The sequence below is a fragment of the Mobula birostris genome, chromosome 1 (genome assembly GCF_030028105.1).
Source record: "Mobula birostris isolate sMobBir1 chromosome 1, sMobBir1.hap1, whole genome shotgun sequence".
In the NCBI taxonomy this organism is placed as follows: Eukaryota; Metazoa; Chordata; class Chondrichthyes; order Myliobatiformes; family Myliobatidae; genus Mobula; species Mobula birostris.
Window position 1 is genome coordinate 113,013,454 of NC_092370.1, and position 24,504 is coordinate 113,037,957.

The 24,504-nt window shown below is 39.1% G+C and overlaps 1 protein-coding gene across 5 annotated transcripts in view; it reads left to right on the top strand.

The window, feature by feature from the left end:
- The window catches only part of LOC140199015 (uncharacterized), a 309,841-nt gene that overhangs the window by 246,787 nt on the left and 38,550 nt on the right, over positions 1 to 24,504 (top strand). For 4 of the 5 annotated variants that reach the window (XM_072260397.1, XM_072260407.1, XM_072260417.1 and 1 more), the window contains 6 exons: positions 286 to 380; positions 1,506 to 1,706; positions 11,596 to 11,773; positions 14,182 to 14,244; positions 15,922 to 16,250; positions 20,865 to 20,987. In XM_072260397.1, coding sequence (XP_072116498.1) covers positions 286 to 380; positions 1,506 to 1,706; positions 11,596 to 11,773; positions 14,182 to 14,244; positions 15,922 to 16,250; positions 20,865 to 20,987 — 989 coding nt within the window. The remainder of the gene's footprint in view (positions 1 to 285; positions 381 to 1,505; positions 1,707 to 11,595; positions 11,774 to 14,181; positions 14,245 to 15,921; positions 16,251 to 20,864; positions 20,988 to 24,504) is intronic. The other variant, XM_072260427.1, reaches the window with a different exon arrangement.

Consider the following 24,504-nt stretch of genomic DNA (forward strand, 5'->3'; position numbering starts at 1 on the left):
GAAACTGATATTAAATGAGAAGAAAGTAAATATTGGTTTAGAGGAATGTAGAACGTCACATGTGAAATGCAGTTATAAGCTATTAATTACTAATCAGAGGTGATACCAAAGATACATATTTTCTTTGTCTCTGTAAGGATTCTATGGATATTGCATGTCTTTGTTTAAGCTAGTCTCTAAATTTTCTCACCTGAAGCAGTATGGATTTGCAGCAAGAGATAAAACATTTGTCCTTGAAATTTCACTGATTGCATTGTTCGTTTTTTTTTTAAAAAACATCTGCAGCCAAACCAGAGGAAACAACAGCAGAGAATGTGACCAAAAAAGAGACAGCTGCAGTCTCCAAAGAGCACCCAGTAACCCCTGATGCAAAAGGAAAGGTAGGTACACATTCTGGTTGAAAAACAATCTTCCTGTGCTTTATATATTTATTTGCTACAACCATATTTCTGTTAATTTTTCTTCATGAGTGCAACCTAAAGTCTGTGTTTTTGAGGCAAATAGGTTTTGGTCTGTATATTTTGACTTTGTCAGACAAATAGTAAAATGCACTTGACAAGTTTTATATAAACTGACCTCTTGCTGTCTACTGATATCTTCTGTATATCTTGAAACTCAGGACCCCACAAAATATAGCCAAATTTGGTCCATTTGTGTACACCTTGATGTTATCACTTTATTTTTAGAAAAATAGTTAAGCAGTTGTTAAAGAGCTAGAACTTGACCTTCACCCACGGGCTTATAAACAAAGTAATGAGTGATGAACTCTCACCCTGCCTACTAATATTTCCTACCGTTTCCTCCACATCCCTTGCTTTGCATCTCCCCTGTTCACCTGCCCCCTCCCCTTCCCTCAGCTCTTTCTTCCACTCTTCCCTCCCCATCCAGCCTTCTTACCTTTCTGACCTCCCAACCCTCCTATGTTCCCTTTTTTAATCTGGAAAATTTTTTTAGCATTCTTTTAATTGTCTAAATTTTTAATTCCCCGACCTTTGTCCGTGGCTTGTGTTTGCATCTGGCCCTCTTTATGGCTGGAACTTCTCTGGAATTTTGGAAGAGATAGTGTCATTAATCTGAACTGAAATCTGTGCTTCACTTGTGCCACCTCCTGGGCTTTCAGAGCATTAGAACCATGGTAAATGTCTCTTTTCCTTTCTCCCTCTCTTTCTTCCCTTATTCTTTGTGTATTTCTGCTGCACTGTTTTCTGTCCTTTCCCTCCCACTTTCCTTCTTTCCCCTGGCTCTTTTGACTCTGATCTCCCCTTCAGCTCTTGTCCCCTCCTGACCTGTATTCTGTTTAGTGGGACAACAGGTGTTTCAGGGAACCTAGAAAATTATGACATCTAGCTTTGTACAATTCGAATTTGTCTCGGATTCACAGAGTTTATTTACTTGGCATAAAATTACCATTGGCTATTTTTTCTTTGTATTTTGTTTGCTTTTAATTCCATGTTTCCTTTGGCATCGTCGACCTTTGTGTTATTCCCTTTCGCTGTATGTAAAAGGTGGGCACACTGACTACAAAGATCTCACCAACCAAAACTAAACCACAGCCATCAGCTTCCCTTAAGCGACCTGCGGCAGCTGTTCCAAGCCCCAATAAAAAAATCAATACAACCACTATGACGGCAGCTACCACTTCCAAGAGACTACCTTCTAGTCCGGTGCGGTCTTTTTCTGCGACCACCAAAGATGTGAAACCAAAGGTAAGGGTGGAGGGAGCGGGTGTCATTGTTTTCTTTTTCCTAAATTTAATTAATTATTCCCCCTTCCTTTATTGGATTTGTATGGATTACAATTCAACTCTGCTTCTGAGATGGTAATTGGGGTAAAGGCTAAACATGTGCCTCCCACCTATTGTGTGTTCCAATGGACTTTGATTTGGGTAGATGTTCATATTTACCAGCAAATGAGTAATCTGCTTTCACTCTTGTGTAAATTGGGTGAATGAGGATGAATTAGTGGTGAGGGCGACAGCTAGTCTGTAAATGTGATTGTACGGCTGCACTTCTCTGAGAGTCTTAAGGGAGAGGAAGTGTGTTGGTTTGGTATAGGTCATATGTGTTCAGGGGAGGATGCTGAGTGCAACTGAGAATTGGGTGTATGATGGGACTGAAGCATTTGAAGGTTGAGATATGGGGAGGTAGGTATTGTGTCCATGTTTGTGAGTGCATGCAAGAGAACAGATTTTCAGTGCCTGTAGCAAGAGAAATTTTCTATGGCACAAGTAAAGGATGATATAGTTAGGGGATCAAAGCATTATATGATTAGAATTAAATAAAAATAGCTGTCTTAAAAATTGGCAGGGATGTATTTCTTCAGCCTTCACTGAAAAATGGTTCCTGAGATGTGGAATATAGCAACATTTTCCAGTGTCATACAATGAACCTTTTTGACAGGGAGCAATGTCATAGAGCAGCTGCAAATTGTTAACAGATTTGAAGCTTGTTCACTGTAACTCATTTCCTCATATTTGTCAGTAAAAGAGTCGAAGATTCAAAGACGATATGGAGCTTGGCCATCAGATGTCTGATGTCACAAGTGTTGTTTTATACTTAGCTTGACTGCTGAGTTCAGAATCATTCTTGTTCTGGAAATAACCTGAGTTCCCTGTTAGCCTTGTAGTTTGCTTTCACTCATGCTGGAGATGAGGTGCAAATTTGCAGTAAGAAAGATCACAAAATGACTCAGGGCAGTGATGCAGGCTTGTTTAAAACCAGGCTGCACTGTGGTTGGTTTTGTGCTTCTTTCAGTTATCACCTACCCAGTATTATGAAGCAGCCATAAAGTGAAAATGAATTTCTTTGCTTGCTCAATTTGAGGAGTGCACTTCATAGTCCCACTTGATGGATGAAGTCAAAAGGTTTTAATGAAGCATAGGAACATAGAAAATAGTGGAGTAGGCCATTCGGCCCTTCGAGCCTGCACCGCAATTCACTATGATCACGGCTGATCATCCAACTCAAAACCCTGTACCTGCCTTCTCTCCATACCCCCAATCCCTTGAGCCACAAGGGCCATATCTAACTCCCTCTTAAATATAGCCAATGAACTGGCCTCTACTGTTTCCTGTGGCAGAGAATTCCACAGATTCACCACTCTCTGTGTGAAGAAGTTTTTCCTCATCTCAGTCCTGAAAGGCTTCCCCTTTATCCTCAAACTGTGACCCCTCATTCTGGACTTCCCCAACATCGGGAACAATCTTCCTACATCTAGCCTGTCCAATCCCTTCAGAATTTTATATGTTTCAATAAGATTCCCCCTCAATCTTCTAAATTCCAGAGACTATAAGCCTAGTCGATCCAGTCTTTCATCATATGAAAGTCCTGCCATCCCAGGAACCAATCTGGTGAACCTTCTTTGTACTCCCTCTATGGCAAGAATGTCTTTCCTCAGATTAGGGGACCAAAACTGCACACAATACTCCAGGTGTGGTCTCAGCAAGGCCTTGTACAACTGCAGTAGTACCTCCCTGCTCCTGTACTCGAATCCTCTTGCAATGAATGCCAGCATACCATTCACCTTTTTCACCGCCTGCTGTACCTGCATGCCCACTTTCAATGACTGGTGTATAATGACACCCAGGTCTCGTTGCACCTCCCCTTTTCCTAATCGGCCACCTTTCAGATAATAATCTGTTTTCCTGTTTTTGCCACCAAAGTGGATAACCTCACATTTATCCACATTAAATTGCATCTGCCATGAATTTGCCCATTCACCTAACCAATCCAAGTCACTCTGCATCCTCTTAGCATCCTCCTCACAGCTAACACTGCCACCCAGCTTCGTGTCATCCGCAAACTTGGAGATGCTGTATTTAATTCCCTCGTCTAAGTCATTAATATATATTGTAAACAACTGGGGTCCCAGCACTGAGCCTTGCGGTACCCCACTAGTCACTGCCTGCCGTTCTGAAAAGGTCCCGTTTATTCCCACTCTTTGCTTCCTGTCTGCCAACCAATTCTCTATCCACATCAATACCATACCCCCAATACCGTGTGCTTTCAGTTTGCACACTAATCTCCTGTGTGGGACCTTGTCAAAAGCCTTTTGAAAATCCAAATATACCACATCCACTGGTTCTCCCCTATCCACATTACTAGTTACATCCTCAAAAAATTCTATGAGATTCGTCAGACATGATTTTTCTTTCACAAATCCATGCTGACTTTGTCCGATCATTTCACCGCTTTCCAAATGTGCTGTTATCACATCTTTGATAACTAACTCTAGCATTTTCCCCACCACCGATGTCAGGCTTACCGGTCTATAATTCCCCGGTTTCTCTCTCCCTCCTTTTTTAAAAAGTGGGGTTACATTAGCCACCCTCCAATCCTCAGGAACTAGTCCAGAATCTAAAGAGTTTTGAAAAATTATCACTAATGCATCCACTATTTCTTGAGCTACTTCCTTAAGCACTCTGGGATGCGGACCATCTGGCCCTGGGGATTTATCTGCCTTTAATCCCTTCAGTTTACCTAACACTACTTCCCTACTAACGTGTATTTCCCTCAGTTCCTCCATCTCACTAGACCCTCGGTCCCCTACTATTTGCGGGAGATTATTTATGTCCTCCTTAGTGAAGACAGAACCAAAGTAGTTATTCAATTGGTCTGCCATGTCCTTGTTCCCCATGATCAATTCACCTGTTTCTGACTGTAAGGGACCTGCATTTGTCTTAACCAATCTTTTTCTTTTCACATATCTATAAAAGCTTTCATAGTCAGTTTTTATGTTCCCTGCCAGCTTTCTCTCATAATCTTTTTTCCCTTTCCTAATTAAGCCCTTTGTCCTCCTCTGCTGGACTCTGAATTTCTCCCAGTCCTCAGGTGTGCCGCTTTTTCTGGCTAATTTGTATGTTTCTTCTTTGGGATTGATACTATCCCTAATTTCCCTTGTCAGCCACGGGTGCACTACCTTTCCTGGTTTATTCTTTTGCCAAACTGGGATGAACAATTGTTGTAGTTCATCCATGCGATCTTTAAATGCTTGCCATTGCATATCCACCGTCAACCCTTTAAGTATCATTTGCCAGTCTATCTTAGCTAATTCACGTATCATACCATCAAAGTTACCCTTCTTATAAGTTCAGAACCTTTGTTACTGAATTAACTATATCACTCTCCATCTTAATGAAGAATTCCACCAGATTATGGTCACTCTTACCCAAGTGGCCTGGCACGACAAGATTGATAACCAACCCTTCCTCATTGCTCAATACCCAGTCTAGAATGGCCTGCTCTCTAGTTGGTTCCTCGGCACGTTGGTTCAGAAAACTATCCCACATACATTCCAAGAAATCCTCTTACTCAGCACCCTTGGTTCACCCAATCTGTATGTAGATTGAAGCAGTATAAGGTTGCATTAAGAAGTTGTTGCTGTTGTTTGCATTTGTTTGGAGTTCTTGAGTAGTGAAAGTAATGTCTACTATATCCCTAAATCAACAAATCTTCACAGCTCTTAACGCACTGAGAGGTGGTGGTTGAATGACTTTCCCTGTAATAGACAATTGTGAGATCCCCCTGCTTATAACCACCATTTGATTTGTCTGTGTTCTTGAAGATAGTCACATCCCTGGAATATCTTCCTCTTTCCAGATAGTTTGGAGATTTGTGATTGGAAGATCCTCATCACAGAAAACTAAAATTCTGTAACGACACTGTCGGCTCCCAAAGCTTGCTTGTTAATATTTAGTTAACATTTGACTTTGTGTTAGTTATCAGTGACAGCAAGCATGGACTAAGTAAGTTGCTGCACTGTGGAGTTCATGTCGCTCAGATCAAAGATTCTCATATACAGAGAATACTCAAAGAAACTGCTTGCCTACTTTTGAGAAATTCATTTCCAGCCTTGGCTCCCAATTCGATGCAACCTTGTGTGTTTAGTTCCTAGGTGGCTTTCACCAAAGAACTTGTGCCCTTCATGATTGTCAGAGTGTTGTTGGGCCTTCTTCACTCATTGCACAATCCTTTTGCTCTTTACACCATGAGTTTTGTCTTGAGTCACAGCCTTCATGTGCTTGAAGAGCTGCTTCTTTTCCCTTGAGGAATAGTAGAGCTTTCAGCCAGGCAGGTCGTGTTGTTTGCACTGCTGACACCAAGCTTACAGAGTGGTCTATTCCAAGCACTGCCACCGGAAAAAGTCGTTGACTCAAGGTTGTTCCCGAAGCCACGGAGAGGTAAAAAATGAAACTTCCCCATTTCCTCCTGAGAATCTATGACCAGTGATTTGTTAAGGTGGAAATGGAGTATTTGGATTAGCACTAAGCCACGCACTGGGACCACATGGAACCCCAGAATAAACAGCAGAAGGAATTTACCACTTTGCATGGTATCTTTTAGCCCACCCTTTTGGACACCACTTATCCTCTCTGTGGGGGTCCTACATTGACTTCATCAGCTATCTTATAAAACTGGAGTGGCAGTAAATTATCCTGAGGAACTCCCTGAAAAGAATAAAAACATCTGTTTTATCTCAGTAACAGCTCTTGATTTAATGCATTTGTCTTTTGTTATTTTGTTTACCGCAATAGCCATTCTCATTGTGCAATAGTAGATATCTAAGAAAGAGTAAATGAAAATCAGAAGTGCATATGCAAGAAATCTGAAGAACAGAAAATACTGAAAACACTCAGGACTGTCGGCATCTTTAGATGTTTCCATTGGCAGTAGGGTTAAGAATTAGCAACCATAGGGTGAAGGTAATGGGCAAAAGAACCTAAAATGACACATGGGAAAACATTTTTTTATATACTCAATAAATAGCGTTGATGGGGAAGTGGGTGGTTATGGGATTAGCAAAGACAGATTCAGTTTTGACATTGGAAAGGGAAAAGTACAAGTGGTTAAAAGAGAACAAATTGAAGGGTTGTAGAGGATGAACAGGAGAATTAATTTTTCTGTTATTAGTTAGGACTGGAGTAAGCCCTTTATAGACCAAATGAGAAATCAATATGTAGATCTGTACAATGTGGAGAAGTAAGTGGAGGAAAGTGGGTTCAGGCAGGGATGATCTGGTGCAGATAAATGTTCAGAATGAGGAGATTGAGGATGTTATGGGCAACCCCCTAGGCTGGATGAGAACTATTCCAGTTTGTGCTGGGAAGCACTAGAGCCAAATGAGTGTACGTGTTTTTGTTAGACACAGATGAGGTTCCAGAAGACGAGTTTTAAAGTTAGTGTTCCTTTACTTAAGGGCAGCAGGATTGAGCCTGGTGACTACATGTTGGTGAGCCTTGTGCTACTAATGGAGAAGATCCCGAGAGTTAGGGTTTACTGTATGTACCTTTGGAAAGGTGAGAGCTGATCAGGGAAAATCTGTATGGTCTTATTGGGGAATTACTGCCACATTAATTAGATTAAATACTTTGAGCAGGTAATTAAGATTGAAAACAGGATGATAGGTATCATCTGTGTAGACTAAAATAAGGCATAAGGCCATGCTCAGTAGGCTGGTCCAGAAGCTTAAGGTCCATGGTATCCCAAGATGAGTTGGCTCTTGCAGAGACCCAGCATGGACCATGTGGCTTTCTTCCATCCTGTAACTTTCTCTGATTTTAAATTGCCATGACATTAAAAAAAACAGTTATGAAGTTTCTGGCTGTTTAGCTTTGTGTGTTTGATTAAGTTCTTCGCTGATATGCAGCCATTAGGGCAGTTTGAAGAAAAGGGAGGAAACATTATCCTTGAAATATTTAGATATGGAAGATAGAAGAAAATGGCTTTGTGAAAAGTTTAATGGAAGGGAAATATTTGGAAAGAATACTAGGTTTAGAGGGGAAATACAGTACTAGAAAGTAAACATTTCTTGTGGTGGAGAGCATGCTTTCTTAAGCTCAGGTCTGGGTACATAGCCTCAGTCTAAGTCAGGAAAGGATGGGCTAGAGAAGATGTTAAACACTGAACATGGTGAGTTAGGAGAATAGTGAGGGTTGGAGTGTCTGTGTACTGGGCTTCATGCAGGAAAAATAAAAGAATTATAAGCTTAACTCATGTAAAATAGTATTTTTGTGTTGCTGATAGGAAATGTTTTGCAAATATCAGACTTGGAAAAGACCAGGTCTTGGATGACACAAACTTATGTAGAAAGCATTTTCGCTCATAGGAAGGTCATGTCCTTGTCCAGTTGATAGAGCTGATTGAATTTTCGTTTTGAACACAGCAAGAGTGCTTCTGTTTGAAACAGCAACTATGAATAATTGTATTCAATCATGCTTAAGTCACAACTAAATTCTCAAAATCAGTGAACAGAACCAAGAACTCCAGCAATATGTAGATAGCCCTACTAGAAGGGCCTGACACTCAACCTCTTTAGAAATGACGCAGGGCGAGTTGCTGATGTGTCAGTGGGGGTGCGCTTTGGGACCAGTGACCATAATTCTATAGGTTTTAAATAGATAAAACTAGGTAAATTAAAATCCTACATTGGAGCTTGGCTAATTTTGAAGGCATTAGACAGGAACTTGAAAAGGTTGATTGATAGGGGGTGTTAGCAGGTAGAAGGGGATGGGGTGGCAAATGGGAGGCTTTAAAAATCATATAAGGATAATTCAGTGCCAACATGTTCCTTCTGGAGTAAAGTGCAGGACTGTCAGGATAAGGGAACCCTGGTTGACAAGGAATCTTGAGGCTCCAGTCAGGAAAAAGGAGGAGGTATGTATTGGGTATAAGCAGATGGAATCCTAGTAGGAGTGCATTTAAGAAGGAAATTGGGAGGACAGTAAGAGAATTTGAGACATCCTTGGCAGATAAAGTAAAGGAGAATCCTAAAAGATCCCATATAAAGAGCAAAAAGGTAACAAGGGAAAGAGTAGGTCCCAGTAGGGATCAGTGTGATTATCTGTGTGTGAGGCCACAAGAGAATGGGAAGGTCTAAAATGAATACTTCTCAGTTGTAACACACAAATTGCTGGAGGAACCCAGCAGGCCAAATCTTTACAAGCTTATTCCTCTAGCATTTTATGTGTGTTGCTTGGAGTTGCAGTAGCTACAGATTTTCTCTTGTTTGTGATTTCTCAGCTATACTTTGGAGAAGGATATGGAAGTTACAGAGTTCAAGAAAAATAACAGTGATGTCCTGAAACATATCAACTTTTTGAAAGAGGATGTGATGGCAGTATTGAGGTGCATAAAAGTTGATAAATCCTCAGGACCTGGCCAGGTCCATCGTAGGATATTGTGGGAGGCAAGGAAATAAATTGCTGAAGTCCTGGGTGTGATTTTTTTAATCTTCATTAGCCAGGTGATGTAGCGTAAGATTGGAGGGTGGTTAATGCTGTACCTTAAAGAAGGGCTGTAAGGACAAGCTGAGGTAAGGTTTGTGATGACACCAAAATAGATGGTGTGGTGGTTTAGTGAAGAATGTTATCTAAAGTTACAACAGGATCCAGATCTGTTGGGAAAATGGGCAAAGGCATGGCTCTTGGAATTCAGTTCAGGCAAATGTGAAGTAATACATTTAGGGAAATTAACTTGGGGTAGGGCATACACAGTGAATGGTAAGGCCCTGTAGATCCACAACAGAGTTTCCTGAAAGTGGTGACATAATTAGACAGTAAGCTGAAGAAGGCAAATTGAACATGCCTTCATCGATCAGGGCACTAAATACAAGAGTAGGAATGTCATATTATGGTAGTACAAGACATTGATGAGACCACACTTGGAGTATCATGTGCAGATCTGGACATATTAAAGGAAGGTGTGATTAAGCTAGAGAGGATGTAGAGAAGATTCACAAAAATGTTGCCGGGACTCGGGGATTGAGTTATTAGGAGAGATTGGATGGGCTGAGACCACTTTCTTTGAAGCATTGAAGGATGAGCTTATAAAGATTTATGTTATCATGAGAGGCATAGATAAAGTGGATGGTCACAGATTTTTTCTTAGGATAGGTAAGTCAGAACTAGAGGGTGTAGGTTTAAAGTGAGTGGGGAAAGATTTAAAGATGACCCAAACGGCAAGTTTTTCACACAAACTGTTAGTAGACAAATCTCAAGATTGTACATCGTATATATACTTTGATAGTAAATGTACTTATGAACTTTACGCTACCAGAAGAAGTGGTGGAGGCAGGAACATTCACAATGTTTAAAAGACATTTAGAACGGTACAGGGAGAGGAAAAGTTTAGAGGGAAGTGGGCCAAACACAAGTTGAAAAGGTCTAGCTCAATTAGGCACTTTGGTTGGCACAGATAAGGTTGAAGGGTCATTTTCCACTGTATGACTTTGTCACCAGCAGGTTGCTCTTCTTCTGCAGCTCATAAGCCAGCCGTAATGCGTCAGCTATAATTAGCATCACTGGAATTGAAAATTAATCTATAATATTGTGCTTTGTGTAACTTGCCAGTATACCAAATTGGCTCAGTTGGAAACCCAGTTAGTTTTTTAAGAACAGTCGAATTGGCAGCTCAATATTTTGGATACAGGGTTTTAGATAAAAAGGAAATGGGAAAGAAAGCTGACATAGCAATATTGGTTTACCAAACTATTACAACTATGAGAAGGAATTATATTATTTAGATCAAGAAATGAAGATATTAACATTCAACTGAACCAAACAAGGGCAAGCATGCTGCTGAGGTATATTAGGGGAAGGTAAAAGGGCAAATATGTGTGCACATTTCTGACTAGTACAGAAATTAATCAATAATAAAGGGAGGTTTTAACCATCTTAGAGTTAATCCTGTAAAATTATAGTCATTTAAAATCTGCATGCAGCTTGATCAGACAGTTCTGGACTTGGTCTAAGGGAAGAGCCATCAATGGGAAAAATACTAATAAGAATTTAGGCATTGTTCTGAAAAAGAGTAAAGATTGAACTTCAGTAAGATTGTTAATTTAATTAACCCAATTTCCTAATTTATGTAAATATATATGGTGAATAAAGTTGATCCTTGACTCGGCTGGAAACTGCAGTGGGAAGTATTCAAAAAATAGTTAAGCATGGCTCCTCACTGTCATAAATCCTGCCAGTAATAGCCAAGGAGTTTTGAAGGTGTGTCAGGAATATGGGCTTTTTGACAAATGTAATTTAAATAGATGACAGTGTAATATAAATCAGTGTAATATAATTGAGATTTCCATTTTAAGAAGGTAAGAGATGCTATAGTGCATTAATATTTGTGCAGCTATCTTTCAAGTCATTCTTAAGTCAATGTTCTCCTTCCTGAGCTAGGGTTTGCATGGATGTTAATATTCAAGAAAGATTAACAGGTTTCTTGTTCATTAATCCTTCAAATAGCATCACCATAGAATCCTGGCCTTTGCACCCATTAAATCTTTGTTGATTTCTAATACAGAGATTCCATAATTTTCACTTCCTCTGTAGAGTCTTAAGAGCAAAAAGAAGTGTAACTTGCTGTCTCATTGGTTTGTTGGTTCCTAATGTATGCAAATTGACTGCAACATTTATTTTAAATTGTCCATTATTCTTGAAAGTGTTTAATAGTTAATGAACTATTTTTATGTGCTTGAGAGATGTATTGAGATTCTGTACACGTTGAATACATCTGTTTTGTCATCAGAGTTGGCGCTATTTCCTTGCATTCTGATGCTACGTAACAGTTGCCATACATCTTGTTTTCTTTATTTTTACAGGCAACTGAGTCAAAGAGTCCAACAAAGCCCCCTTCATCTAGACCACCATCTGCAGGTGTGACAAAAACACCCAGTAACATTACTGTTAAGAGCAGTACAACATCAGTACAAAAGGTAGCAGCTACTGCTGGGTCAACTCCAAGAAATACCACAGCCTCTACCCCTAGAAGACCAACATGTACGTTACAATATTTTCATGTAAGGGGTATTGGAAGGGATAGTACACTATGTTAGTTAGCTAATGACTTTATAACCTTGTATGTTGTGGGTTCTTACTTGCCATTGTGTGAGGATAGATGATAATTTCCTCCTCCTATGATTTTTTTTGTTTAATTAGTTGTGCTAACTGAAATATATCTAAATAAAATATAAACCCCATTTCCAGAAAAGTTGGGATATTTTCCAAAATGCAATAAAAACAAAAGTCTGTGATATGTTAATTCACATGAACCTTTATTTAACTGACAAAAGTACAAAGAAAAAATTTTCAATAGTTTTACTGACCAACTTAATTGTATTTTGTAAACATACACAAATTTAGAATTTGATGGCTGCAACACACTCAACAAAAGTTGGGACAGAGTTAAAATAAGATTGAAAAGTGCACAGAATATTCAAGTAACACCGGTTTGGAAGACTCCACATTAAGCAGGCTAATTGGTAGCAGGTGAGGTATCATGACTGGGTATAAAAGTAGCATCCATCAAAGGCTCAGTCTTTGCAAGCAAGGATGGGTCGTGGCTCACCCCTTTGTGCCAAAATTCGTGAGAGAATTGTTAGTCAGTTCAAAGGGAACATTTCTCAATGCAAGATTGCAGAGAATTTAGGTCTTTCAACATCTACAGTACATAATATTGTGAAAAGATTCAGGGAATTCAGAGACATCTCAGTGCGTAAAGGACAAGGTTGGAAACCACTGTTGAATGCGCGTGATCTTCGAGCTCTCAGGCGGCACTGCCTAAGAAACCGTCATGCTACTGTGACAATTATAGCCACCTGGGCTGGGGAGTACTTTGGAAAACCATTGTCACTCAACACAGTCCGTCGCTGCATCCAGAAATGCAACCTGAAACTGTATTACGCAAGGAGGAAGCCATACATCAACTCTATGCAGAAATGCCGGCGAGTTCTGTGGGCCCAAGCTCATCGCAGATGGACCGAAAGACTGTGGAACCGTGTGCTGTGGTCAGATGAGTCCACATTTCAGCTAGTTTTCGGAAAATACGGGTGTCGAGTTCCAAAGATGAAAACGGCCATCCAGATTGTTATCAGTGAAAGGTGCAAAAGCCAGCATCTGTGATGGTATGGGGGTGCATCAGTGCCCATGGCATGGGTGAGTTGCATGTATGTGAAGGTACCATTGACTCTGAGGCATATTAGGATTTTAGAGAGACATATGTTGCCATCAAGATGACGTCTCTTCCCGGGACGTCCATGCTTATTTCAGCAGGACAATGCCAGACCACATTCTGCACAGGCTACAACAGCGTGGCTTTGTAGACACAGAGTGCGTGTGCTTGACTGGCCTGCTGCCAGTCCAGATCTATCTCCTATTGAAAATGTATGGCGCATCATGAAGAGGAGAATCAGACAACAGAGACCACGGACCGTTGAGCAGCTGAAATCTTATATCAAGCAAGAATGGTCAAAAGTTCCAATTGCAAATCTACTGCAATTAGTATCCTCAGTTCCAAAATGATTAAGAAGTGTTATTAAAAGGAAAGATGATGTAACACAATGGTAAACATGCCTCTGTCCCAACTTTTGTTGAGTGTGTTGCAGCCATCAAATTCTAAATTTGTGTATGTTTACAAAATACAATTAAGTTGGTCAGTAAAACTATTGAAAATCTTTTCTTTGTACTTTTGCCAGTTAAATAAAGGTTCACGTGAATTAACATATCACAGATTTTTGTTTTTATTGCATTTTGGAAAATATCCCAACTTTTCTGGAAATGGGGTTTGTATACACACTTTTAAATCCTTAATAGCATGAGCATTTCTAAATATTTGAGAAGACAGAGCTTCTTGCTGACTTCTTGGTTCTTCTGAAACTTGACCTTAAATGTATTGGGTGTTTGAGTTGAGCATAGTTCCATGCTGAATATCAATAGCCCTCACCTAATGAGTTCAAAACTTAATTTTTTTTCCCTGATTACATTTTGAAATAATAAATTACTTCCAGTTGTGAGCCTGTCTCAAACCATTTGTTTCCTCACTCAAACTGATCAGTGTGGATTAGCTATTTTATATCAAAATACAAATATGAAATCTTTTAGGCTGGCTCAGCCCATCCTTCAGAAAGACCAGAATTATGGCTCAAGAATGCTGATATGTGACGAGCTCTTTGTGGAATTCTTTGGCCTTGGGTCGTGCAGTTATAGCATGTAACAAATGGGGTAAGGCCTAGTCTCTGAGCAATTTTAAGCAAGGATCATTTAACCAAATCTATAAAGGTTTTGTTTTTCCTGCCAAAGGAAAAAGATGTTTAAAAAGTTGTAAGGTTATTAGAGTGGGGAGAGGCTGTTTAGAGCTAGCACCTTAAATTGGTAAAATTATTATAACTCTTTAAACATTTTATTTTCAGCTATCAAAACTGAACCAAAATCTACAGAAGTCAGGAAGCCCCTGTCTGCAAAGTCTCCCTTGGGTAATGAGTGTTTGTTTTATTTCTCCTTGTATTATTGTGCATTTCACTTTCTTTGCAATACTCCTCCTCTCCCCATCCCCAACTTCATCGGGCCATCACTGACAGCAATGGTTTTGCATTAGCTCATAATTATCTATCTTTCCACACTCCTGAATTTTCTCGCTTGGGATGTAGTTACATGTGCACCAGTTGTCTTCTAGTACTTCATTTATATTGGCAGTCCTCGTGTGTGATTAGAGGATGCATTTTGGAAGACATAAACACGAGATTTGGTGGATGCTGAAAATCCAGAGCAACATACAGGAGACGCTGGAGCAACTCAGCAAGTCAATGAACAGTTGACTGGAAAGGAAGGTGAAGAAGCCTGAATAAGAAAGTGGGGGATGGGAAGGAGCGTATGCTGGCAAATGATAGGAGAAACAAGGTGAGGGGGGAAGATAGGTGGGTAAAGAGGGAGTGATGGTGAGAAGCTGGGTGGTGATAGTCGGAAGAAGTAAAGATCAAAAGAAGAAGAAGGAATCTGATAGGAGAAAAGAGTGGACAGTAGGATAAAGGGAAGGAGAGGACACTAGAGACAGGTGATGGGCAAGTGAGGAGAAGAGAAAGGGGCAAGAAGGGTACCAGATTGGGGAATGGAAAAAGAGAGAAGGAAGGTGAAATTACAGAAAGTTAGCAAAAGAAATGCTCATTCCATCAGGTTGGAGGGTACCCAGACTGAATATGAGGTGTTGCTCCTCCAATCTGAGTAAAGTACTTGACAAAGCAGTCCACCAATCTACATTGGGTCTCACCAATGTAGAGGAGGCCACAACGGGAGCAGTGGATACAATAGATGACCCTGTCAAACTTGCAGGTGAAGGGTCACATCATCTGGAATGACTGTTTGTGGCCCTGAATAGTGTTGAGGGAAGAGGTGTAGGGTCTAGGTGTAGCACTTGTCCCACTTAACAGCGGTAAGTTCCCGGAGGGAGTTCAGTGGGGAGGGATGAGTGTGTTGTTGCTGTGGCCTCAACCAACAAGTGCACTTGAACATTCTATCATTGTTCCGGTTTTGTGATCATGAGTTGGTTTTCTGCTCTCTTTCCCATGAGTCAGCAATGCTAAAGCTAATTACATTTTTCCTGTCTTTGGACTAAACTTCCATCTACATCATTTGAATGGTAAGGACTGGGGATAATTGTGAGCTCTGATCTGTTGATTCATTCACCCACAGATAAACTCACATAGTCAAGTTTTAATCTGATATGGATATATGTCAATGCCATTCAGATCACTTGGCAGTCAAGGCTACATTGAACAGTTGACCACAAATTTGGTGCTTTTATTTTGGACATTTGCTTTTGATGCAAGTAAAGCTTCCTTGTAAGTAAACACCAATAACAAATGAAAAACCTGATTTCCAGTGGGGGGATCCTCAGTTTGAGAACTGTGGTATAACCTAAACTGCTCATGGAGTCAGTTCAAGAGACAGATAGATGTTTATTTGTGAAAAGATGTTTGAGGAGTAGGAAAGAGCAGTGTATTATTTTATACTTTTAGGCATCTAGCTAATTTAGATGTCATGCATTGTTCATTACTGTAAAATAATGTCATTGTTCAACACATAACTAGATCAACCTAATCTAGAAACAATTTATTTTTATCAAGATTATAGCTTTCTTCTTGTTTTGATCTTAGGTGAGACGGGTCGCCCAAAGACTACTTCTACAGCCTCTATTAAGAGTGCTGGCACTACCCCAAGTACGCCAAGCACACCTCTTGGTGTGAGTAGTCCTGGAACACCATCATCTAACACTTCTCGGGCACCCAGAACACTGGCTCTGAAGACAACAGCTGCTTCTGAGGCAAAAAGAGTGACACCCATTTCCCGTACAGCTTCAAAACCCACTGTAGCAGCAGGTCCAAAGCAACCACGACCAACTAGTGCCCCAGCTCCAGACCTAAAAAATGTTAAATCAAAAATCGGATCCACAGATAATATCAAACACCAACCTGGAGGAGGAAAAGTAAGTGGTTTCCTATTTGAAGATAAATGAATGTCAGTCATTTTATTCAAGCACACTTTGATAAATTAAGTGAGAAGTAAGCACTGGAAAATTGAAATGAGAAAAATAGTAGGGGAGAATGAAGCTTCCTTTGTTGATCAAAGTTCAACCATGTAACATACTAATACTCCTTATTTTAAAAAAATGACTTGAGTTGAAGTATTGCCTTCTGTTTACTCAGAATATTCAAACAATGCAGAACAGTCACGTAATCCAAGAAATTTTTGAAAGTGCAGTCCTATTTTTAAAAAATGCTAATATACTGTATGTAACTTTCTACTTGTTCTAAATATTCATTACTCTTAATAATTTCCTCATTAATGTTTGGACTGTTCCTATTACCCTCGTTGAACTTATTTATCTTTCTGATTTAATATTCTATGCACCTTGTATCTTTTGAATATTCATTTGTCTTCTGTTTCACTCCTTGTTCAGCTCATCCATTAATTATGGGGCAATATTGAAAATTATAAAAGTATTCCAAGAAATATCAAACACTTAGTTTGAAGATGTGTATTATTTCTGGAAGGTTGTATTCTTCCGAAAGAAAATTATCAGATAACATTTGAAAGAGTAAATATAATTGTGAGGTTTGACCTGAAATTGTAACTCTATGAAGTTTACGGCCCAAGATTCACTCCCCATTCAGTTACTGAATAACCTTCATTTTGTTTCCAACACATCTGGCTTTTAACTCTAATTTGACTATTGTAAGAATAATATAGAATTTTATGGCATAGTTCCAACTGTGCTTGTAACCCAGTGAAGCATGTTTACCATTTTTGTTAACTCGCCTCTGCAAATTTTTAAATTATGTTATAAATTGTGTAATGTGGCCCCTAAAATCTAATCAAAATTAAAGTCTATAATACTAAGTTTAATGTTAGGAGTACAGGAGAAAACTATATAGGGTTAATTCCAATATTAGGACTGCTGCATTGGAAGTTTCATAGTCATAGTTTATTGATCCCAGGGGAAAATGGTTTTCGTTACAGTTGCACCATAAATAATAAATAGTAATAGAAATAGTAATAGTAATATTACTATTAGTAAATAGTAATAGTCATAGAAATAATAAGTAGTAATAGAATAGTAATAGAAAATAGTAATAAATAGTTAAATAGTAATATGTAAATTATGCCAGTAAATTATGAAATAAGTCCAGGACCAGCCTATCGGCTCAGGGTGTCTGACCCTCCAAGGGAGGAGTTGTAAAGTTTGATGGCCACAGGCAGGAATGACTTCCTATGACGCTCTGTGCTGCATCTCGGAGGAATGAGTCTCTGGCTGAATGTACTCCTGTGCCCAACCACTCCATTATGTAGTGGATGGGAGACATTGACCAAGATGGCATGCAACTTAGCATCCTCTTTTCAGACACCACCGTGAGAGAGTCCATCCCCACAACATCAATTTTAGTTAGTAATCTTATAGCAAAGAATCCCCTTGCATTATAATAGGGAAGAATTTTTTATTCAATTTGATAGCAATGTGATAAATTTGAAACAGTTATAAAAATAAGTGAAGTCGTAAAGTTTTTATGGCAAGGTGGCCTAGGTAGCAAATTACTGGAAAAACAGTGATAGAATTATTGAAAATATTTGATTCAAAAAAGGCCATTCTTGTCTGTGTCTGTATGAAAAGAGCTACACAGTTTAATACCACCATTCAGTGCAAACTCCAATTTTTCATGTATAGCCCTATAAGTTTTAAATGTGATGAAGTATTTACTATCCTTTCAGACAGCAAGTTCCAGTCTTTATCAACCTCCGGTGATTTTTTTTTCACTTATTAAATCTACTTTCCAAAGTTTTTGATCTCTCTATTATAGGAAATAGCTCTTTCCTGTTTTATCTGTATATACCTTAATTACATTTCTTCTCACCCACCTGTTCCAAAAAAAGATCGTGGCTGCCCAATCTTTCCTCATAGCTAGTCTTCTAGTCCTGGCAATATTCTTTGAAATTTAGAGACAGAGGCTACAGATGCTGAAATCTGGAACAAAAAAAAAAAAAAATTGCTGGCAGAAGTCAGTCAGGCAGCATCTGTAGAGGGAAATGGCCAGCTGATTCTTCGAGTCAAGGCTGTTGATCCAGAATGAAAGAGCAGAGGGAAAATGGCCAGCATAAAGAGGTGAGAGAAAGGGGAGGGAAAAAGCTGGCAAGCAGTAGATAGGTCCAGATGAGAGGAAATAATTGGTGATGGAGGAGGGAAGAGTGGAAATAATGACAGGCTAGGGCAAGAAAGGGGTGTTGATAATGGAATCCATGCACCATCTTCTGTTTCTATCAGATTCCATCATCTGTAATCCTTTGTTGCCTCCACCTATCACCTACTAGCCTCTGTCATTATTTTTCACTTTCCCTTCTCCATATGGATTGTGCAAGATTCTACTCATCCCTACTGTAATCCTAACTATCACTGAAGTGCCTGTCAACAAACACAAGAAAATCTGCAAAAGCTGGAGATACAAAGCAACACACACAAATTGCTGGAGGAACTCAGCAGGCCAGGCAGCATCTACGGAAAAGAATGAGCAGTTATCATTTCAGGCCGAGACCCTTCATCAGACCCTGATGATGGGTCTCAGCCCAAAACATCGACTGCTTACTCTTTTCCATACATACTGCCTGGCTTGCTGAATATCTGTTAACAAATCTCTTTGATTCCTATATGGAGCCAATTTTAGTGCTGATCTCACTAGTAATTTTGCTTCATTGACTAGACTGCTTTATGGGACCTTTTCAGACCATGCTACTACAAATCAATCCACGCTTATTGTTTTCGACTTTGTTGTCATAAATAAAGATTTATACTGTTACTCAGCATTCTAATAAATTGCCCATTACTGATGTTAAACTGTCTGTCCTTTGTCTAAACAATCCTCCAATTCCTGGCCCACTCCTGGAGACATAGAACACTGCAGAACAGCATCAGACCCAATGGCTCACCTTTCCACTGATGTGCACCTCGACTGTAGATCTCTATACCCCTCAAGTCCATATTCCTGTAATTGTGAATGTTGAAATTGAACCCACGTGCACCATTGGCAGCTCATTCCATGCTGCCACCACCCTATGAGTGAAGAAGATTCCCCTCATGTTCCCCTTAAACTTTCCCCCTTATCACCATTAACCCATGACCTCTAGTTCTAGTCTCACCCAAGCTAAGTGGAAAAAGCCTGTTTGCTTTTGCCCTATCTATATCCCTTGTAATTTTGTATATGTCTATCACATCCGCCCCCCCCCGGCCCCCCCGGCGATTCTCCTGTACTCTCGGGAATAACGTCCTCGCCTATTCAGCTTTTCCCTGTAATTCATGTCCTCAAGACCTGGCAACATCCTTGTAAATTTTTATCTGATCTCTCAATCTTACTGGCATCTTTATTATACATGACAAAACTGCATCCAGTACCCTAAATTTGGCGTCACCAACGTCTTATGCAACTCTTACCATAATATCCCAATTCCTGTACTCAATGCCTTGATTTATGAAGGCAAATGTTTTGAAAGATCTCTTTATGATCTTATCTGTCTACTTTCAAGGAATGATGGATCATTTTTCCCTGGTTGCTTTATTCCATGGCACACCTCAGACCCCTACCACTTTGTGTGTAATACTTTACTCTGGTTTGTCCTCCCAATGTGCAACATCTCACACTTCTCTGCATTAAATTCCTTCTGCCATCTTTCAGCCCTTTTTCCCAGCTGGTCATGATCACACTGCAAGGTTTAATAGCTTTCCTCACTGTCCACTGTGTCCCCTTTCTTGATGTCATTTGCAAATTTGCTGATCCAGTTCATCACATTATCATCTAAATCATTAATATAGGTAAACAACCACAGACTCAGCACGGATTCCTGATGCAAACGATTAGTCACAAGCTTCAAGTCGGAGAAACAGCCATTTGCCACTACTCACTGGCCTCTCCCACTAGGCCAATGTTGAATCTAGTGGACTACTTCATCTCAAATGCCAAGCAACTTAACCTTCTAGAGCAGCCTCCCATACAGTTCTTGTCAAGGGCTTTGCTAAAATCCATGTAAACAACATTCATGACTTTTGAACATGAGTATTGTTTCATCAGCCTTCTTGGTTACCTCCTCAAAACTATAAGATTGGTTAGACATGACCTACTTTCCCAAATCAGGCCTTCTGTATCTGAATACATATACAGTATATTCTGTCCCTTAGAAAACACTTTTAATAATTTAGCCACGACTGACTTCAGGCTCACTGACCTATAATGTCGTGGTTTTTAGGAGAGTGGGGGTTGGGTGGGGTATGATGTGGAAACCAAGCAGAAAGTAACTTAGTTGTTTCCAATCTGAAGATATTTTGGAATATAAATACATAAATAACTCAGAATGAATTCAAATATATTGGAAGTAAGAAGTGTGCTATATTTTTAAAACATTGCTCTATTGTGTTTTGTTAATATGTATTTTAAATGACTAAACTGGGTTAATCATTTGTTTCTTTTAAATTTCAGAACATTCTCTCTTGAGTTTCTCCCTCATTACATTTGCCTGTGTACTTGTTTATTTTTCCATCCCTTTTTGGTTGTTTATTTAGGCTAAATCAGTAGAGAAAAAACCCGATCCAGTAAGATTGAACCGAAAAGTTGAACCCAGCACTGTGACTCGAGTAGCTAAAACCACAGCTACGAAAGATAGCCAAAAACAAACCAATGGCAAAGTGAGTGGATGACAGTATATATGAATATTTTTTCATTATGTTCATTTTTAAGTTGATACATATGTAAGCATTTCAATTTCATTCATTTTTCGAGCATTTCTGCAGATTGTTTATATCACTGAATGGTGCAATCAATTACCGCGCTAAGCTTTTACTTCTAGGAGCTTCGGATCCAGTCAAGCCTAACAACTTGCACTTTTACTTCTGATTTTCAAGAAAACATTGCTTTCCTTCTTTTCCTTCATTCTTCCCTTGGTTGCAGTATGTTATTACCCCTAGCCACTCTCCTACATCCACTGCTGCCATCTTTCTTGTCCCTAATGCCTGTAGATGTCTTTTTAATCCTTATTCTCAGAAGGAATCCACCCAGACCATTGATACTTGTTTCTACTCTTTGATTAGTTGTATTATCTATTTTCAGTTTATCCTTCGAACTTTGCAAATTTCTTTCGAATAGTAAATAGCTTTATTTCAGATGTCTTCAGAACCTTTGTGAAAGCTTTGGCAGAGTGTGCTTCTATCACCTTTCAATTACTGCATTCTAGGTCACAGGGTGGTTAGGGTCTCTATTTTGTCATTTATTTTAAATTCATTATCTTGGCTTACTAACCCATTTGCTTAAGAAATGCTTTCTTCTAATGTGCTTTATCAAAGGCAGTAATTTTTTTTATTACAGGTCCATTCAATTTTGCCTACTGTAAAGAGTAAAATTCAAACTTCACAGACCTTCCTTGTAATAAGGCCCCATCCTTGGTATGATTCTGTTAATACAGCTCAATACTGTCTTCAAGGACATGAACTGTCAATTCTGTTTCAGTCAAAGTATTATCACTTATTTCTAATAGTTCTGTGTGATTTTTTCTTTATTGTCTCATTCATTTGTTTCTACTCTTTGATTTAGTTGTTATTTTTGTCATCAGCTTTTCTTCATAACCTTGCAAATTTCTTTCTAATAGTACTGTAATAGTTTTATTTTAGATTTCTTCGTAAGCTCTATGAAAGCTTTTCCAGAGTCTACTTCCATCACCTTTCAATTTGCAGCCTTCATCAGAACACTTGTTATTACATCAAAGAACTCAGTCTAGTTGGTCAGGCACTACTTAGTTTTAAAAAAAGTGTTGAATGTTACTTTTTAACCCATCTTTCCCTGGTGAAAAATTCATTTTGTCTTTGAAAATGGTTCTTTGTAATTTTACCACCATAGGTAAATTGGTTACCAAGTCCATCTATTTCCTTATCTGAATAGCTTACAAAATTTGCAGTCCTCCGATCTTGTGACTCCATTCCCGTAATCAAGTAGGATTCAAAGATTCTGCTCAGGGCTTCTCTCATGATATATCCTCTCTGGACTATGTACCTTGATAATTTTGCCATGTTTTTTCATAAGAGAAATACAAAGTGTCGGTTTTCCCTGTCTCCATATGAAGATTTCTGATTTCAAAACGTGAATAACTGCAGATACTACAATCTGAAATAAAACAGAAAATATGGGATATACTCACAGGATCTGTGGAAATCGAAACAGAATTGAAATTCATTTCAGAGACTTTTTATTCAACAAGATTTCAACTAAAACATTGAGATTTCTGTTTTGTATTAATTCCTTCTGTTGATTTGAGAGGCCTGGTGGTACAGCAGTTAGCACTTCTGTGTTGAGGACCTGGGTTTGATGTTGACGACAGATATTGTTTATATGGAATTTGCACTTTTTCCTGCAAATGTTCTCTGAGTTCCTCCCACATTCAAAGATGTACTGTTAGGTTAATTGGTCACTGTTAATAACCCCTTCATTTGAGTAAGTGAAGAAAAATGGCAGCACTGCAGGGAAATGAGGAGAGGGGTATAGAACCGATGGATTGAACCTGTTGGGAGCAGTGTCAGTGTCACCTATGATATATTGGATAATCCTCATGCAAAATTCAGTACTGAGTCATGCAGAATTGGAAACTCGCTGGTTTGAGTTCGAGTCTATTCTGAATGAATCCATCTCGTCACATAGTCACAGAGAAGTTGCAGTACAATATGCTATTTTCCCCTTTGTGTCTATACTGGCTCAGAATGATAAAGCTCAGAAACAGGTCTCTTAGCACATCATGTGTAAGCCAACCATCAAAGACCTGTCTGTATTGGCTCATGTATCACCGTTTGGTCTGTAGTCTATGTTTACTGCTCATCACTCTGAAAAGGTAAGGATCAGATGCTTAATGGTTCTGAGGGTAGTTTATTCAGGAAGGGTGAGTAAGAAAGATGATGTAGTAGTTGTCATTAAGACAAATATATTACTAGAAAAACTGTCTGAGATTGTATAAAAGGAACAATAAAGGAACTGTAATGCTACTGAGCATATTTTGTGGACTGGATCAAATTGCAAAAGGAAATAAGAGACTGGGTGTTTGTTAATTTCTGTTTTCAAGGTACAATCAGTTAGTCCTATCACCCCAACTCTTTCCTGAAGTCATTGTTGAATTTGTATCTCTATTGGTGTATTCCAAATCCCAACCACGACTGCACCAATGTTTTCCTGTGTGTAGGTTGCTATCTTGTGCAGGTCACCTTTAATCTGCCATTATCAGTTCTTTTGGTGGTTGAAAGAGTTTTTCTTTATTTACTCAGCTCAAGTAGTCCATGAAATTTTCAGATCTCCTGGCCTTCCCTGCTGTAAGGAGAACAGCCACAGCTTCTCCAATCTGCCTGTAACATTTTAATCCTTAACACCTGCAAGCATTTGAGAAAACCTACTGCTTCCCCAAAGCCTTTACATTCTTCTGAAGCATGGTGACCAAAACTGAAAATAGCAATGCTGAGCCAAATTGAGCATTTATTTATGCTTAGTATAACCTCCTCACTTTATTACTTTTTTTTGTGAAATCTCAAAATTGTTCTGTTAATTTGATGTGTCATAATAAAGTACTTTTGCAGAGATCCCTCTATTTCAAACTGTGGGTTGATTGACTTCTTGTGCTTTACCATTCTATAAATTCTGTTCCTTACATCATGTCCCTTGTACAAAATTGTACATAGAACAGTGTAGCAAAAAAGTAGCCCATATTGTTGTGCTAAACTAATGAAATCAGTAATCAAATGCCCACTAAACTTATCCCTCTTCCTACACAAAGTCTATAACCTTTCATTTTATGCAAATTAATGTGCCTTCCTAATAGCCTCTTAAATTTATTTATTTAATAAAAATATTTAACTATTTATGGTTCTATTGCTATTTATTATTTATGGTGCAACTGTAACGAAAACCAATTTCTCCCAGGATCAATAAAGTATGACTATGACTGAATTCCCCTATCCTTTTGCCTCCACCACCATCCCAGGCAGGCAGTGCATCTCAGGCACCCAACACTGTGTGTGTGTGTGTGTGTGTGTGTGTGTGTATGTGTGTGTGTGTATATATATATATATATATATAGTAAAAAAAAACACTTGGCTCACACATCTCCTTTGAACTTCTTAGTGGTAAATGCATGTCCTCTGATAGTACACATTTTTAACTGTGGGATAAGATACT